The sequence below is a fragment of the Lissotriton helveticus genome, chromosome 1_1 (assembly GCF_964261635.1).
Source record: "Lissotriton helveticus chromosome 1_1, aLisHel1.1, whole genome shotgun sequence".
NCBI classification, from domain to species: Eukaryota; Metazoa; Chordata; class Amphibia; order Caudata; family Salamandridae; genus Lissotriton; species Lissotriton helveticus.
The window spans coordinates 776,754,498-776,774,233 of NC_136057.1; the positions used below are offsets into that span (position 1 = coordinate 776,754,498).

General features: G+C 42.4%; 1 protein-coding gene across 1 annotated transcript in view; it reads right to left on the bottom strand.

The window, feature by feature from the left end:
* MET (MET proto-oncogene, receptor tyrosine kinase) overlaps nucleotides 1-19,736 on the bottom strand; it is a 422,785-nt gene that overhangs the window by 156,534 nt on the left and 246,515 nt on the right. Inside the window, exons 7-8 of the mRNA XM_078674354.1 lie at nucleotides 367-469; nucleotides 91-227 (exon numbers count right to left, since the gene is read on the bottom strand). Of these exons, the coding sequence (XP_078530480.1) occupies nucleotides 91-227; nucleotides 367-469 (240 nt within the window). The remainder of the gene's footprint in view (nucleotides 1-90; nucleotides 228-366; nucleotides 470-19,736) is intronic.

Below are 19,736 nucleotides of genomic sequence, written 5' to 3' on the forward strand. Positions count from 1 at the left end.
AACATAGCACAGCAACACATAAAATAACATATAATGATTGCATACTATAACATAGCATAGCATAACACAACATCTTGTGTGATGTATTACCTTCTTATGGCACACACATTTTTGCCAATAGAAACCTCTCTTGATAGGCCGCTATCAAGGTAATTTCCAATTAAAGTTAGCAGGGTGCCTCCTGACTTCGGACCAAATCTTGGGGTGACGCTGGTTATCATAGGATTCTGAGAGAAAAGGGAAAATTAGCCTCGGTAAGATTTGTGATTCACATTAAAGTCAATCCAGTAGCTAACAACCAGTGTGAAGGCAAGCACAACAACACAACAAGCTTGCACACCTCTCATTCTATAAAGAAGATCTCACCACATAGGAGAAAGTGCTGAACTGTGTCGATCCTTTCCCATTAGAAACGCTGCTCGTGACATTGAAGTGTGTCCGGGGTGCAGGGCCCACAGTGCACAGTAACCTTTGAAAAACAAGGGTTCAATTAGAAGCAATGACTATTTAGACGGATAAGTCACAATGATTTTTTTTTTTCAAAGCACAAAAGCTGCCCACACTCCCTGCTGAGCCAGTGTAAAGCAGTGTGTCACGTACCTGCAAGCCTAGCCTACGGCTGCGTCCTCTTAATCTGCTGTGCACAGTGCTAGGCCATGCTGCGCTTCTGTAAAAGGGAGTACACAGCGCCTGAACAACTGGCGCCAGGCCCCTCTGGGACGCGGTGTATCGGCGCTCCGGCATCAATGCCTTTCAATCTCGAGAGACAAAAGGGCATTGACATGCACACGCTCTTTGCTGTTTGTAGTTACATTAAATAGCACTAAGAGAAGATGTTTCTTGAAAAGAAATCCCCATATCCATGGAGAATGCCATTAGTTACAGTTTAGATTTTCAGTTAACCTGAAACTGGAAAGAGCAGTCTGCAGTCTGAGATTCAAAAGCAAAAGAATTATAATTCCTATGTGGACATTTTTGTTCACTTGTGCTACTCCCTATGCCGATTACCTTAAATAAGAATAACAACTTTATTATTCGGAAGAAAAGTAAGCAGGCGTGGCAGACAATAATATATAAAGTGTTTAAGGGTAAGCCACATATACGTCATACAATTCTGTTCAATACTTGCTAGTAAAGAACAGATACCTTCATTTGACAAACATTTGAGAATCACAACTGTGATTAAGTATATAGAATAAACGCTGGTGAAAAGTGCTGAAAAGGACCCCACACAATTTGAAAATTCGGCTGTGATTCAAATGGTCTTCGATCATGATAGGAAAGTTTCATAAAATAAAGCATCTCTCTCCATCGTCTATTTAGGTTAAATGGAACGGTGTTATTTACCAAAATCACATTACTCTTTGAGCATATGTCTTCACCAACATTAATTTGTTTTGATTTTCAGTGCACATCAATAAAATGAACTATTCATGAAAGCATGTTCCCTCATGGGCCAGATAAATAATTATTTGTATGACTTCAAAACTTATTGAATGTGTAACTGTTAAATTAAATTAAAAAAGCTTCTCTTCGAGAGAGGGCAGTGCCAATCAGACTTGTTAGAAAGGAAGCAGGAAACGAGAGCGAGGGAGATAGATCAAATTTCCACTGATGAGCCGAGTCATTAGTTGTAATGAAAAGGCTCCCCTCCATCATTACGAATAAAATTGGTTGCCTTCAATAAGAGATATACACATTTGCCAGTCTAATTTAGCACTGCACTTAGTTGCTCAAACTTCAGAAAATGCACTTGAGTATGTTTTGCAGAAGCCAACGGAGGCTGACAACTCACCTATCCACACATTTGCCAACTCTTTACCTTAAGGGTTCACTAAGAAATGCCCCAACTTTCAGCCGAAATCGCCAGGTGACAGTAAACAGATGTTCAGTGTTTAAGTGGGTCTCACAATTACAATTGGGCCGGTAAAGCTTCAATTAAATTATGTAGCGCCTTGAAATTAATGCTTAAGTGATGGGATTTTAATGAGTTTGTAGATAGTGACTCTATTAGTGGGAAATTAGTTTGTGTGAGAGGTCAGGTGCATGTGTATGACTGAATTTACTAGAGTGCCAATAGATTATTGATTGAGCCATTTGCCTGCAAGTGCATTTGTACGAACATGCGTTACTATATGATTTTGCTCGTGTATGAGTAATGTATAGGCTGTACAAAGTTAGCACATTATTCTGTAAGCCAGACTTGGATGTTCACACGGATTAGTAGGTTAGTGATTTAGGGTGTGTGCGTGATTTACTTTCTGATGGACTGAGTTATGGAATTATTGAAATCCTGCTGCTTGTCAGGCCATCACAATGTTCAATGTTCAAGGTGAATTAAACATGATATGTGCAATATTTTGCTCTGGTCCTGTTTCAGCACACCTGAGGCAGCCTTTGGTTTATAGTCTGGGTCTTCAGAGAAAGTTAACAAAACTAGCTACAATTATTCTGACCTGATTCAGACCATGCCATTCTCTGCCAATATTTTCTTTCCATTGTAACGTGGCCATTTACTTGTGGAAACTTGCTTTAATAGGGGACCATAGCCCTAACTGGGAAAACTGAGTCGTGCAATATGGCATTCATCTGTGCCTCTTTGATAAACAAAACAGTTGATGTATCCACTGGCAGATTTAATGTTGCTTCAGAAACTTCTTTTCAGTTATTGCCAGGAATGGACACTGATCAAAACATCATTTGTTTTGGCTCTATGATTGGGGGCATCAAAATCCTTTAACCAATTGATTTGCAAAAGTGAGTTTCACAAACTGCCAGGTTACTCAGAAAAAATCTCCACAGGATTACTGTTAATGAGGACGTTTGTCTTTGGAGTGATTATATTTCAAATAAAATGTGCACAGGTGGCTGGATACCGTAGATTTGAGAAATGGGCAGCCCAAATACATAAAATGTATGACTAAGCTCTTGTGGTGCATATACAGAGCCAGATGAGGCTTGGCAATCAAGTCGGTTTTAAAGAGGCATCTATTTGCCTAGCGCATTCCACTGTAGATGAGTGCACTTGATTAGACTGTGTCGATGGGTGTTGGCTTTGATGTGAACATTTGGAAGCACATTTATTTAGATCGATTAAGGATACCTTTACAGATTTGCTCACTGCTGGTCCCTTCTTGCGGAAATGCAAACTTTGCACAAAGGGCAACTGTGTGTGTGTTTGCCGGTTAGGGTGCACCTCCACAAATTTCCTTTGTGAGTTTGGCAAGAGTAATTTTTACCTCTTACATCTATTTGTGGGTGCTCAAAATGCACACACATAGGATAAAAGGTTTTGGGGCTTGCACTCTAAAATATGAATCATATAATATCAGCTTAGTTCTAAATGATGGTGACCTAGAGTAGTGTACATCCCACTTCACAGTAAAAAACGTAAATAAGTAAATTAATTCGGAAAATCAGTATAGCATTGGGAAGAACAGTCGAACATTATGCTAGATATACAAAGTATTTTGACAGTCGCAACTGCTCCAAATCGGCGTTTGTGACTCTTAAAATGCTTTTTCTAATGTACTAATCTCTTTTTTTGTTAACCAAGTTTTATTAGTTTCTCATCTTTTGGCGATTACTATAAGCAATTGTAGAGGAATACATCAATATGCATTAGAGATATAGACATAGTAAATACATTATCATCAACATCATCACACATGCAACCTATGATGTGTCCGCCACCCGCTTCATATCTTATAATTATTTGGTGGCATCCCGCGCCTTGTAGATCGGCTTCTCCAGGAGGGCACACCAGTCCACCCCACTCCTCCACACCTCCCCATAATCCCTTTTAGGTGCTGGAAAAGTGTTTTCATTTACTAAAATGAAATTCCAAATGCATGCTGATTAAGGGGGGTGGGGGCTTTCTGTATGCGTCCTTTCAAATACCACATCGGTTTCAGAAAAGGGGGGCCAATCGGCCCCCACGCACACATGGCTGGGCCCGGCCCCCCCCACTGGCCGATCCTGGTTGGTTCGCGCGTCCCGCCCTTGCCCCGGAAGCAGTTTTGCGTGTCCGGGTCAAGGGGCGGGACCGCAGCATAGGAGGGGTTAAGAGCCTGGGGAGTGCGGGAAGCGGCCTCTTTGTGCCCGCGCTTCCCGGGCTCGCTCCTCGCCCCGCCGTGGGGCCGTTTAATTTTCCCCTTTTTTATTTCACTGCAGGTCCGGAATTGGTGATCGGAGTTGTGCAGGAACCGGCGGCGGAATTGGCGATTCACTGGAAACTGAGGCAGCTTCTGAGTCAGCTGTGGCGGGAGCGAGATGCAGCGGGCACTGCGGCGAGATTTTCCCCCATCCGAGGGCCGCTTGGGCTAGACTGTTACTCGCTGGGCTCCTGTGCGCCACGGCCTGCCTCGTCCAGCCTCTAGGAGGCTGTAATGCATTTTCTTCTTTTTTTTTATACTGCAGGTTACAGACATCTGTACATGGTGCGGAGGGTCGTCGCCAACGCTTCGGGAAGTATAGTTGGAACGGAGTGGGCCGGCGGTGATCAGCGAAGGAGTCCACTGCAGGCGGCTGGATCCTTGAGCGCAGATGGCGAGTGCGGGCCAGCCTGAGGATCGTAGATCGCTGCACCGGATCTGCGGTGCGGGAGTGATCAGTGCGGGCATGAAGTGCTCCGACGTTAATTCGTTTGAGTACTGCGGAGCGAGGGATCAGCTGTGCCGGTCTTCGGGGGAGCAGTGCAAGCAGTCTGTTTTAGGTCCCTTCAGCCTCGCTAGGAGGCTGTCCTTCAATTTTGTTATTGTTTTGCAGGCCGAACCGGGAACAGTTGGTGGTAAAGGACTCGCATGCTGCAGAGGGAGCAGCCATGACCGGCGTAGCGAACAGCGCGGCGACGAGGCCTTCCGTCGGACCGTGTGTCTGGATCAGCAAGGAACTGCGGTTGTGCATGGGGGTGAGTGTACAAGATGCTCCTGGAATCTGGGGATAGCTCAGTGGGCCCAGCTGGCATCAATGTGTTGCAGCGGATAATAGCTCCGTGGGTGCAGCCGGCATCGTTATGTTGGGGGTATGGACAACTGAATGGTTACCGCTTGTCTCGGGGTTTTAGAGTTTCGGATTGCTCAGTGGGTGCAGTTGGCCTCAATAGATTGAATTTAGTACTGTGCGAGTGGGAACTGCTCTCTTCAAAGTGCTGTAGTGAAGGAAAGATGGCTGAGTACAGCACACTTCCGTGTGATGAAGCGGGTGGCAGCCCACTAGGTAGGTGCAGCTAGCGTCAACGTGCTGGAGCTTGATAGCATCAGTTGCGGAGTGGGCACACTTGGCATCAGTGTGTGGGACTGCACACTTGCAAGGGCACTAATTCCAAACAAATTTTCGCTGTGAAGAATTCTAACACGTGCCGTATTTGGTCATAATCTAATGCTATCTGGCGTGTTAAAGAGACCTTACAAAGAGCGGCCTCTCCCTCTAACGTGCGTACAATAGCTTAGCGCACACTTAGGGTGCGGTTAGAAGACGCCCATCAACTATTGCTTAAGCATAGCTTGCGAGGCTGCTGTACCGAACACAGACTCACTTGGAGAAAAGCCATTCCCCTATTGGACAGTGTGAATCTTAAATCACTGACTTGGTTCTTCATACTGCCCTGTGCATTTAAGGTGTTACTGGGCCGACGGAATCAAAGTGAACAGGACTTTGATGCTTATCACACAGCCTTATTGTTCACACAGCCTTATAGTTCACGCTTTAAATCTCTCTCTCTCGCTCTCTCTTTCCCTGCACCAGCGGCAGATTAGCCCGACCCTATGTGACTCTGGGAAATAGCTTGCGTAATCTTCCCTATTAAAAAACAACCAAAATGATTTTATGTCGCTAATCTGCTGCACCATAGATCCATATTGTATTACAGGATGACCGATTTCAGACCGCTAGTGAGCCGCTTATTGTCCGAGGCGGAATGTAAACACATGCAGTTTTCCCCATGGACAAATTACTGTTAGCTTAGCTGTCATGTGAGGTCCAATATTCTCTAGAAGCGATGGTACTATCTGCCCTGTGTTGCCGATTACTAAACAATTCGGTTGTTTCATATTTGCCTGAGCACGGAGTTGTACAGTTGAAATACCGTATCAGCCCTGTGGTCTCGTGCTCAGATTGTTTGTCCCCATGCTTTAATTAGGCCCTTAGCAGAAGAGTCCCCCAGTTGTTACCTCATCTGCCACTTTCCGGGCCCCTCTACAGCTGTCTGGACCGGCGCCATGACCTAATCTCCATTCCTTCATTGAAGCTCGGCTGGCCTTTTATCTGGCCCTAGGCCTCACTCGGTTTGAATTTTGTTTCCTCTCACCCCTTATAGTTTCCCAAGGACAAACTATGGGGAACCCCACCATATAAACACTTGAGCAATCAGTCGTTTGACCTGGCAGGAAAGGAGGGTCACGGGACGCTGAAGAATACAGGAATAGAAGTGTGTTGGGACCATGGTTTTCACTGTTGATGTTGTACCTGCTCCCAGTATTACAGTTTTCTTTTGGAGGACTCGAGGGCAGCAGTCTTGTTGTGGGGTAACCTGGCAGTCGGCCAGATACCATGTTCATAATTATACACAAATCATGGTTACTGCTTAATGATCGTGCCGGCTGTTGGCAAAGCCATTAGTCAGGAAGAAGGGGTATGATGCCTAGGTGGTATGCCTTAATGCGAGGGCAGGGCAAAGCTACGAGATGTGCAGCGCAGTTGCTAAGCACAGTGCGACTTATGCTTGGTTGCAATGGTGAAAACCTTTGACGCCCCCAGACCAAGCTATTGCTACTTAAAACGGTATCATGGCAAAAGTGGTGTACATAATTGATATATGTATCGGTATTGTGTCAATACAATTTCTCGGTCACCTTGGGTGCTTGCTGAGTCATGCCACACTTGCGTGTTTACTTCACAACATTTGTCACCCCCCCCCCTTTTTAATGCCTGGATGAGTCAGCCGTGCCAAACGTCAGCCAAGAAATTGCCATGCCATAGTTTGCCTATTAGTTTCGGGTCATCTTCTCGAAGGACATACAGCACGCAAATGACTCACTAAAATAGAGTAGATCAAAAAAAAAAAAAAGGAAGGTCGTGACCATGCCTAAATCCCATCTCTTATGCTGCTGGTGCTCTTAACAGGCATAAGGGTCGGACTGTTTTGCATACGATCAGGTCTGAACTGGGGGTGGCGGAGTGGTTTAAGGAGCCGTAACGGTTTAAATCCAAATCTGTTGAAATTAATGTTGCACCACGATTTATGCTATATGACAGTAAACTATGAATTGATGGGCAAAATCGTATGTGGGGCAGGTGGAGGGTCACCTGTTACATGCAACCTATTAAGGGAATCATGCCCATTCTGCTTAAGGTGACTGGAACGGTCTAACTGGACCTGGGTTACTGCTTTCTGTTGAAGACTTCAGAGCAGCACTATGGGCGTGGGGTTCACGGGGCGTAAGTTTGGTACCCCAGCAGTAGTATATATAGACGGTGGGCCCCTTAGTTATATTACGCAGGGGTCAGCCATTGTCAGAACCAACAGCCGGACGTGATGGGTGTGATACTTATAAGATGCATCTCTCATTGAATTGTTGTTGGGGAGGGAAAGCTTTAATCTCACAAGTTCATCTCATTTTAGAATTACTATCAATGGCATCAACTGAACTGATGGTCACATCAATAGTGGGAACCTCTCCACGCTAGTGTTTAGACTTAAACCCGGTGTGCATTCGGGTGCGGACAGAGTTATACCTCTCTGAGGAGGGTGAAACATAGGTCTGGGGAGGCTTGTGATCATGTCAGGTTGGCTGGGATGGTATTCACCAGAAGCCAGAGTGGGGAGCTAAAAAGGCTCTTGTGCCATTTTACAGCCTGGCATAGTTAGGGCTGTGCTAATCCTTTGTGTAAAGACTTTGATGCTGCACTGGCATAGGCACTGTCCTTTTCACACTTATATCATATGCCACTTATATCATATGCATAAAGACGTGGGTAGAAAACCAGGAATATGAGGTGATGTCCTTGTCTGCAGCACAACTTTTCTTTTTCTAACAATGAAGGTAAAAAATACGAAGCCAATTACAGCTTAGCATGGTTAGGGCGGTGCTAATCCTATACTTACAGACTTTGATGCTACACTGGCAAACAGACTGCCCCCGTTGGGTAGAAAAAGAGGAATAGGAGGTGACGACCTGGTCTGCAGCAGAACTGTTAGTAACAATGAATGTGCGTGGCACTGCACTTCACACTGAGTATCGTTCTTAAGGAGTCATGAGGGCGCTATTGTATTCACGGTGGACCATGCATTGGGTCCTGTACTGCACACTGGGTACTATTCTTTAACGAGGTTCATTGTACAGGGCACTCTCCCGTAACATTAATCCAAGCACACTACATGGGACGCAAACTGAGGCTATGCTTAACACTGACAGTTGGAAGTGTTAATGAGTATGTAAATTGCGCTAATCTTATAAAAACTTAGCAGGTGATGGCAATGTAAGACAAGCACGTGTACTGCAGTTATCGCCGGAAGCACTAATGGTTTGTGTTTATCTTTTCCATCTATGTACGGCCGGGCCCATGGTGGATATCCGGAGTGCTCCACATCACAACAGCTGCAACAGGTGGACAGCCCAAGGGATGCTTACGTCAGGCCTGGTTGGATACCTGTGAAGGGCTCCACACCACAAATGCAGGAGATGGACAGCCAAGAGGATTGCTACACCTGGATCGGGAGTGTCAAAGAAAAGCATCAAGTGTGATGAGCGGCCATTTCAACGGTTGAAGCGGTGCCGGCTGTTAAAGGTGCTAACCATGTATCATAATTGTAGTGCGTGGTGGGTAGTGCGTGGTGGTCACCCATTTGGGTTGCCAGGGGCAGGGCAATGCATGTCGGTATGCCGTTGCAGTTTGACCAGGAAAACAAATCACAGACGGGGGGGTAACATCACCCTCGTTGGGAAATGGATACGGCTAGGGGGACGCCTGGGTTCGCCTTGCTTCATAAATAACACTGCGAGGGGCTAGGAGGCTCCATGGTAAGAAGGGTAGGCTGGCGCAGGGCTGAGCCTAACAATGACAGTGTGGCATCCCATGATGCAGAAGCCGGAGGCCAGGTAGCGGCACAGACAAGGGGTGTTAAGTACCTATGAGTAGGCCAGCCCCAGCTTTGGACCCTGCAACTTGAACAGGATACTGAGGTAGGCCCGGTGTACATGTCTAGGGCCAGGATACCCCCGGTCACATCAACTACAGGGATCCCAGAGATGGGGTCTGTCCGTCCAATATAAATCCCAGACTGCACCATAGGGGGTCTCAGTTGTTTCACAGGCTGCCGGCAAAGGTGGGGTGGACTCTTTTAGTGCGCAGAATAACTCAGGGAAGAATCACTCTGTAAAGAGGATCAACACGGGATTGGGAAAGTATGTCAAACACCTCATTGCAGTATATTCCACAGGGGCACATTAGAGAGTGACGATTTAGATTAGCACAAGAAATGTTTGGCAAATAAGTGGAGGGGTTGCCCCTACTTGCAGGTTAGGGGTACATTTGACGGAGTCAGGGAATGCCCTATTGATAGGGAACAAATTAGCAGGGGTAGAGGGTTTTAATTAGGAGGTATGACCTTTCAGTGTAGGCGGTTGGGGGGGGCCAGATAGTCGGTCAACTATGCTGGCCTGTGGCGGTAAGGTCATAATCGGTGAGCAGCAATTTAAGGTCCTTAGGTGGGGCGGCCCCATTCACGAAAGGGGTCACCCAGGGGGAGGGGCCACTGGTCTCTCCCAGAACTTCAGGGGCAGGATTTCCGCTTGCTTGGGTGCGGGGGAGGGGAGTCAACGCTTTCCTCAGGCTGGTAGCCACCCCCCACATACACTGTGATGCTAAGGTGCGAGTGTAAGGGCCCTCCTGTTATGGTTAAATGGAGTTCACGGAGCACACGAGGGTAAACGGGCCCTCGTCGCGCATGCGCATCTCGGACGTGAGAGCGTAGCTGGGTAAAAGGATCTGACACCGGTTAGCGACCTTGCCGTAGGACCAGAAATTATAAAAATGCAAATTGATATCAGGATGTTAGATTCGGTTAGGAACCACGCTGTATCAGACATTTGTTAAGGTTATCCCACCATACCTGTCTAAACTGGATGTAAATCTAATGTCTGAATTTTGCATTTAATAATTATGTAAATAATGTTATTTTATTACATTTTTAACTTTGTTTCATATTTTAATAAATACGGCCGGGGGGTCTCGGGCTCGAGACCCCCTGCCTTCCAAAGAATCCTGTTGGTCTTGTTAGATGTTTAACTGTAGTCTGCGTGTTAAGGCGGGGGGTGGCCGGCAGTCACAGCCCATGTAATGTAGCCTGTCTTGCAACTGAAATCCAGTTGTCAAAAATTAATATTTTACAACACCTCAAAGGAAGTGGTAACGTATGTATATATATATTTTAAATATATATATATATATATATATATATATATATATATATATATATATATATATATATATTTACTGAAAAAACCATAGGTTATACACCATATATAGTTAGGAATTAGCATTTAAAAAACCTTATTTTACTCACACAAAACCAATGAAATTCCATATATAGTTAGTTGTACTAACTATATATCGCGCACCCGCAATCCACTGCTGATCATGTCACATATTACATCATTCATGACATGGTCAGTGACATCACTGATGACATCACTGATGACATCTCAAATGACATCACTGATGACATCACTGATGACATCTCAAATGACATCACTGATGACATCACTGATGACAACATCCAGTGACTGTATTTTTCTGTAAAGTTAAAATATGTCTTACATATTTAAGAATGAGTAGATGTATAAGTGTCTGGATGAAGGATTTAGTAGGTGCATGACTGACTGTATGAGTGAGTGGTTAAATGTGTCTCACTGAGTGCATGGTTTAGTGACTAAACTGTCTTAATTTGTGCATCATTATGTCTGTTGTTCTGTAAACTGCTGCATGTGTTGATCAGTAGCTATATGAGTAACTATATGGGTTATTGATTGGTTGCCCAAGCATTTGTATGGGAGACTGAGTGTGTGTGTGGGTGGCTGGGAGGTGTATGACTCTGTGCATAGATGTATGGGTTCAAAAGTGCATGTGGAAACAGCTGTATGGGCGGTTGACTGTGTGCATGACTGTATTGGTGAGTGAATAGATATCTCAGTGCTACATGTCAAAGTAAGTACATATGTAAAATACAGTACATGTGAGAGTTGACATATATAAATAACTGTGCATAAGAGCCAGTGAATGTGTGAGTGGCTGTATGGATCATTGTGCACTTGTATCCAGGATTGTATAAGTGAGTAAATATGTTTTAGTATATGTTTGAATAAGTAAGGTGTGTATAACTGTATAGTTGTGAAAATGGAGGTGTGATTGATTCTTTGCATGACTGACTAGGTGTGTAAGTAACTCCATGGATGAGTGACAGTCTGTGAGTGTCTGTTTACACTGAGTGTATCTAAGGTTATATTAGAGTCTGAAGAGGTTCATCGTATTATCACATGAATGATGTAATCAGTGATGTGATCAGTAATGTCAAATGAGATGTCATCAGTGATGTCATCAGTGATGTCATTTGAGATGTCATCAGTGATGTCATCAGTGATGCCATTTGAGATGTCATCAGTGATGTCATCAGTGATGTCACTGACCATGTCATGAATGATGTAATATGTGACATGATCAGCAGTGGATTGCGGGTGCGCGATATATAGTTAGTACAACTAACTATATATGGAATTTCATTGGTTTTGTGTGAGTAAAATAAGGTTTTTTAAATGCTAATTCCTAACTATATATGGTGTATAACCTATGGTTTTTTCAGTGAACTTTCAAGGTTTTGTAAATGCTAATTCCTAACTATATATGGTCTATAACCTATGGTTTTTTCAGTGAATTTCATTGGTTTTTTAAAAGCTAATATCTATAGCTGTAAAATGTATTCTTCTTTAAATCCAAAAATATATTTTATATGTTTATTAATAATTTTTTTAAAATATTTTTTTGTTTCGCTCCCGGTCCGCGAACCGGAAAGCTTTCCGTTAGCTCAAATTGATGCCGCGACCCGGTCCGCGAACCGGTAAGAAATCAACATAGTGACGGTATCGCGTTGCCGCGTAATGCGTCTTATGACGTACTGCGTTAGCGCACCCGGAAGTGCCCCGGGGCGCGGACCGAGGCGCGAAACGCAGCTCCCCGAAAGCGATCCGCGTCGCGTCGCGAAAGCGCGACGTATCGCGTTGCCGCGTAATGCGTCTTGTGACGTACCGCGTTAGCGCACCCGGAAGTGCCCCGGGGCGCGGACCGAGGCGCGAAGCGCAGCGACCCGGAAGCTATCCGGGGCGCGGACCGGAGCGCGTAACGTAAGCATAACAGGTCATGTGACTTGTTAATAACACTTTTCATTGGTTCATTTCACTTTTGGTTTCATAATCATGTAAGGCTAGGTCAGGTGACCTAAAAATAACACTTTTCATTGGTTGAGAAGTATTGTTTTTCCCAAATGATGAAAACCCCTCCTTCTTTCCTCACTCTGACTTTCATCATTGTGAGAGGAAGACCTTTATTACTATATCAGAAATGGCTTCAGTAGTTGCTTCAGCTGGTGCACCACCACCACCACCTCCACCTCCTCATGGGAAGAGAGGACCACCTCCCCAGGTCATGACCAACACTGAGGAGGAAGAGGAAGAAATGGAGGAAGAGGAGGGAGAAGAACCACAGTTCTTAGAAGAGGTGCCCCGGGTTTCCCATAAGAAAGCCAGTTTCATCTGGCAGTTTTATCCGATCCCTCCTGGCCAAAAAAAAGTGAATGCGAGGTATGTCACCTGCCTCATCTGCAAAGAACAATTATCCAGAGGGACGGATAAGAAATATAGTTATGGGAACCATACTATGCACAGGCACATGACCAGGAAGCATCCACTCAATTATAGCCGGGCGGAAATACGGGATTTGCAGGAAAATCCAAGATCAACTCCTGTTGCCAGATCAAGAATATCAATTTCATTGACACCAGCAGAGGCACGGGAAACTGTGCCAAACATACAAGAAAATTTTGGCCACATGATACACACTTGTATGCACTGTCGTGCGTTGTTAGCATGTGGCAATATGAGCATAAATGCTATCAACCTGGCTTATGAACATCATAATTGCCCTAACCGCCCCCAGTAATTTTTTTTTTGCTCCTGTTGAGCCCTTTTCAATGCCTGTTTTTTGTTGTTTCCCCCCCCCAAAAAAAACCAAAAAAAATATAAAATCGTTCAAAAAATACAAAAAAAACAAAAAATGTTCAAAAAATAAATAAAAAATATAAAACAACAAAAATATAAAAAAAAAAGTTCTTTTCAGAACTACCTTCCCTTTCAAAAAAAATTGCTAGAATGTTTAGCACTCTGGCAAGCTCTATTTCTTTTGGTTCGCTTCCAGGTTAGCTTCCCGGTACGCGGACCGGGAGCTAACCAAAAAAATTTTTTTTTTTTAAAAAGAGTAAGTATAAGGAAAGTAAACAGAGAGTGATGTTAAAAGAAAGACAGCTATAGGGAGTAAAGAAGAGATACTGTTTAATAGATCTATTTACCGAAGAAAAGACGGAAGAGGGTATAATTGTGAAAAACAAAATAGATAACGAAGTGAAAGAAAATAAAAGAGAGTATAACATTAACAAAGAAGAGTTTCTTGGAGAATGTGAGTGAATGTTCAAAATAAGATTAAAACATGAGGAATAACAGAGAGAAAAAATAGAAAACAGAAAACAAAAAAAACCAGAAAAAGATTAATTGAAACAGCAAAGAAATGTAAGTAACATAGAGCCATATCATCAACATAGGCAATAAAAGTTTTGCAGCTTTTATTGGCAGAAATGTGTCGCTAAAGCTGCTTTTGCGGCAGAAAACTGCCGCTAAAACCACTTTTGCACCAGTTTTCTGCCAATAAAAAGAGCAATAATTTTATTGGCTGTGTTCATAATATGCCCCTTAGTGTGCTTCAACTACACAGAGAAAGCATTATGAACAAATAGTGATACAGTGATCAGTCAAAGACACTAAGAGTAATAGAGACGGAGTGAGTGAACAAGAGTGAGGAACTATGAGAAGAGAGGGACTGACAAAAAGAGTGGAAGGAGTTGAGTAAGTAGGTAATAGAGAAAGGAATGAGGGAAGTAGCAAAGGCAGGAAACTGAGGGTTAAAGAAATGAAGCTGTGGAACTAATAGTAGGTGAATGTGATAGAAATGTAACGAAAAGAGTACAAAACATTTACCTTATAATTGTCGTTAAATTACTCACTTTTTATTTTTATACTTTCAATCTGTGAAAGAGAGAACAAACATTTGAAAAATATTAAAACATGTATTTAAAAATTACAAAAGACAAGGGAAAAGATTGAAGGACAAACAGTTTTTCAACAACTTTGACACTTACAGAAGCTTCTGCTTCTCCAGGCCCCCTACACAGTCCTAAAGATATACATTTTAAACTAACAGTATCTTGATGCAGATGAAGTGAGGCCTATCTTAAAACATGGTGCATCTTTTGCATTGCTGTTGTCTCAGAAAAGTGTCGCAAGACACTAAAATTTTAAATAATTGCTTCAGGATGCCAATAAGATGTCTCCTATCCAGAGGTTTGTTTGAGGTGAGGCCTACTCAGGGTTGCAGATGAAATTTCGAGTTGTTGAAGAGAATAGAGGACATAATATATGTGAAGGTCTACCAATGAAGTGAGTCATGTCCACTGCACTCTTGAACAAAGTCCAAACCTCCTATGTTTCCCTGGACAGACCTAAACTTGATCTGCACAATGTGATTCGTAATGATAGGAAACACAGGTGATGTAAATGAAATACGTGCAATTTATTTTGCTCATTTCACAATCACATCACTTGTGTTTCCTTTGCTTAGGTATCTCATTGTGCAGATGTAGTCTAGCATATGAAAGAATACGCAGAAGCGCAGCACTGCATGCAACAACTTTGACACTTACAGAAGCCTCACCTTCTCCATGCCTCCTACACAGTTCTACATATACATCATAAATGCAAACAGTACAGAAATAATTATACATGTTAAATGGTTTATTTTTGCTGTTCTCAGAATGTATCAAAATTCACTAAAAACAGTGACTTGAAGGTATTCATCATATAACAGCGGGAAAAAAAAAACACAATCAAAATGATTGTGTTTAAAAAACCCATACAACATAACAAATCAGAATTCAGAACTCCTTAAAGTTAACTTACTTTCCATGACGTCAAAGGATGTCCTATGAACAGCTTACACTCTGTTGTGCTGTTATTACTTTCAGCCCGCCACTTTCTGAAAGAAAATCTCCATCGTTTTTAAAAACATGTTACATGCAATAAATGACTTCTTGCTCTCTACCACAAGTTTCCACAAGGCCAAATCTTGTCAGAGCCATTTATAACTCTTGGATTTCTTGTAAGCCAATCCCGTCATTTGGCATTTCTGCAACTTTCAGAATTAAAATGTTGAAGATCATTTTCACAATCCAGGAATAGTAATATCTTCCCCTTCTTGCTCAGTCATGTTCTACATTTCCTATGACACTGATACTGCTTACTATGAAGCAGACTTACACTACCTCTATGACTACTACAATTATTTAATTCTCTACATCACTTTTAATCACAAAGCAATGTAAAACAGTAGACAGCATTGCAGACTTACATTCCCTCTACTCTATGTTTTGATTGGCTGCTTCAATTAGCTTATAAAAAGAAATAGTTTTTCTGAACTCATTCGAAGTGCACTTATTTCTCCATGACGTCCAGTCTTATGGTTAGAAGTTATGTCTCTGAACTACACTTATCCTCAAGGCCAAATTGTGTAGGAGCCATTAGAACTTCTTGAAATTCCACAGAGCACATCCCGAGATTATTTCCCTAAAATTTTGGTTTTAAAAACACCAGGTAAGAGTTTTTAAGGTCATACGGCAATTTTTTTTTGAAAATTAAAACAGAATCGTTGCAGAATGACCAGCCATTTCTAGACTTTAAATAAGCTGTGTAATGTCCTGATGTTATTGAAGGGCCGTCATGATATATAATTGCTGCAGTTACAAAAGTCCTTCCTGATATTGACAACTGCGAAGCTACAAAATTTTTAATTAAAGTTGTCAATTTTGTTCCATCAGGCCTACATCGTTGGAACATTAAAATGACATACTGGCCATATGTTCGTATAAATAATGTGGACATCATTTCAGATTTACATTGGCTACACTCCATGTTGTGATCAGCTGCTTTTACTAGCTTATTAAAGGAGACTGATTTACTGTCTGGCAAAGTTAAATATATAAATCTTTCTGAGTCTACACTAGTAGTACTTGATACCATACAGTTCTCGCAGTCATGCTGCCATTGATAAGAAAGCCCAAACAGCTGATCTACATCTACACCTTCAGCATGCAATACATCAAGCATATACATTAAAAACTCCTGACAATCTTGCTGAATATTTTGAGAGAATTGTGTTTGGCCTTAACATCTGTCTAACAGATTTAGAATTTCAGACACACTTTCTATGTTTGTTCTATCAGTGCTACATTTCTCTAACACAGAATTTAACAAACTGCAAAATCTTTGATCAGAATTGACCACAATCTCTTCTTTTACATTTTCTAGAGAAAACAAAACATTAACCACTACATTAGCATAGCAGTTGACACCAGAACTGTTTTCAAATTGAAAACCAACAACATCTTCAACAGAATCCTTTTTGTTTCTGCTTGTAATTTTAGGTTCATCGACTTTTCGTCTTTTTGCTACAACCTCCCCAGTATTGGTCACATTTCTTCGTTTCCGGCCTACCACACGTTTCTCAAACAAAGGATACTGAGGCAAATGTGGCGCATACTCTCTTCTTAACCTATTGTATTCCTTAACACAATCTAGATCCGCACAAATGTTTGTGACATCACACTCAATCAAGTACAATCCCGATAAAGTTCTAACTCGTGACAATGCCACATATGCCATACCCTCCTTGAACACAGAACTGCCAATATTCACCAATGCACAGTCTACACTTAAACCTTGCGATTTATGGATTGTCACCGCATATGCCAAGCAAACAGGAAACTGCTTACGGCGAACATATAAGTCTTTTACAAGCAAAAATCTAGCAGAGCAACGACCAATTAGCTGTACTTCCTCAATGCCATCAAATTTAATTTTTAAAAATTCAATTCCATCTTTATTTCTGTATTTTACAAAATCAACAACATTACCCATTGATCCATTTACCAGACCTCTTTCAACATGTAAATTCCTTCTTAAAATTATACGGCAGTTCAAGCACACATTCAGAGTCTTTTCAAAACCTGCAGTTTTAGATATACTCTTCTCTAATGAATCCAATTTTGTTTTCAGATTCTCAGACAAAATAATTGTTGATCCCATATGCTCTACTCTGTCAATAGCTTCCAGTTTCACAATCTCTTGCTTTTCTAAATGCAACATTTTGTTGTTGAATTTGGCACATTCTGCAAGAGTTGGCATCAAACATATTCCAGATTTCTTATCAGTAATTTTCTGAAAAATATTCTCAGGCACAACATCTTGTTCTGGATATAAATTTGACAGTAATCGTGCATGTAAAGCTTCTTTCCCATGCTCGGTCACTTTTCCAATTCTAACATCTTGTAGAATAGTTTTGTAAACTTCATCCTTCGCCTGACGCATATTTTCATGCAGTTCAGCATAATTGAAGTTTAACCATATATTGACGTTGCCAATGCTGCCTAGGCACTTCCTGGTATCTTCATGCGTGAGCATTTTGAACACAGGTTGCCCTTTCACTGGTGTCAGCTGCAAAAGATCTCCGAAAACAATGATGTGTTTGCCACCAAATAACACATCATACTCTGTTTTGAGAACTTCTTGCATTCTCAAATGCACAAAGGCAAGCATGACATTGGAAACCATGCTTACTTCGTCAATGATAAGAAGTTTCATTTTCCTCAAGATTCTTGAAACTTCAAAACAAGCATCTCCAGATAGCTTGTGATATTGTAATTTGTTGTCATGCTCCACTGGCAGCATCAGTAAACGATGTAAAGTAATCCCTTTAATGTTATGTGCTGCCAGTCCAGTTGGAGCGGTGACAACACAAGACAGCGATGACTCTGTCCTTTCCTGCAAATAGCATGAAATTGCTTTAATGAGGAAACTTTTTCCAGTTCCCGCTTCTCCACTCACGTACAGTCGGACAGGCTTCAACGACGTACATGAGCACTCTTTCTTGTCATGACTTAATCCATGATCAATTTGCATGGTAACTTCGTCATATATTTTCCTCTGCTCAACGTTGAGTTGTCTTTCCAACTCTTCTAAGTTAACCGCATCCTCCTGAGCATGTGCCATGGCTCTTTCCACTTCATTCATGGCAGTGGCAGCTTCATTTTCGATAACAGGTCCTCCTAGTGGATCCTGACTCAATGAAGCAGAACTCTGACTGTCCTGAGAACTGTCTCTGGCAATCTCGGCTGCAATCGTGGCTTCCTGCTCAATTTCCGCATTCAACATTTCTACATATTTGGGAAAAGCAGGACATTCTATGGTCTCCTTGGCGGCATTGAAAGAGTCTTCGTAACAGAGGAAATCTCCAAGCAGTTCCTCTTCTGCACGCCAAGGCTTGAAAAGTTGCAAAAGTGCTAAATAGAAAAACTCCTTTTTTTCAGGAGATTCGCCACTCAATTTTCGATGGTTTACCAAGTGGCATTTTCTTTGCTTGACCAGACATCCCTCACTTCCTATTACAGCATACACTCCTTTCTCAGTATCTTCTTTGATGTTCCTCTTGAATATGTAATTTTGAAGAACCTCATACAGACAAACATTGTCGAGGTGACTGCTTCTATTTGGATAATATGTATCCAACATGTTGGTCTTCAAAATGTCGGTACTGTTTGGCTCCTTTTCCGCCAAATACTCAATTTCCCGCACAGGTTTCAGAACTCGATTACGCGTTGCAGCAAGACCAAGACTCGCCCAAACGATACTCCTGGACTTGGCATAGAGACTTGCTGAAGACAACCGGTCAGAGCATTCGTAAGCTCCAATTTCTCGATGCGACAACATCTTCAGACTGAAACTGTACAACTTCTTGCTGAGGCTCTTTTCATGGGAAATGTCCTCCCACATATCCTTCAATTCTGTCTTCTCTTTTTTGGTGATGTAAGACGTCACATACCGAGCCACAGCCATACAGTTATCAGCCACAAACTGTATATCCATGTTAGCATTCCACATGGACAAAATCACCGGGTTGTAGTCGTTGATGTACTTGGACTCTTCGTTCCTCTTCAAATTGTATGTGTTTTTAGGTGATTTCTTCATGACATTATGTCGCAGCGAAGACATCAAACTGTTTACTCTTCCTTTAGAAATCACCGGTCGTGGAAAACCGAAACGACATTTGGTGTAGAACTTGTCCTTGTTTCGGAATTTACGACGGCAGTACTTTCCACATCGATGGCTTTGGAAACGCAGAACTTTTTCTCTTAGGCTTTTCTTCTCCTTTGCGTTTGGAACAGCACACGTAGAATACTTTTGGATGAAACTCATCACTGAGTCTTCTGGATCCGTTCCAAATTTAGGTGCATCCTTGATCCACAGCAACATATGTATATGAGGAGCACCTCTTGCTTGGTACTCCTTTCTCCAGAAGAAATCCAACAC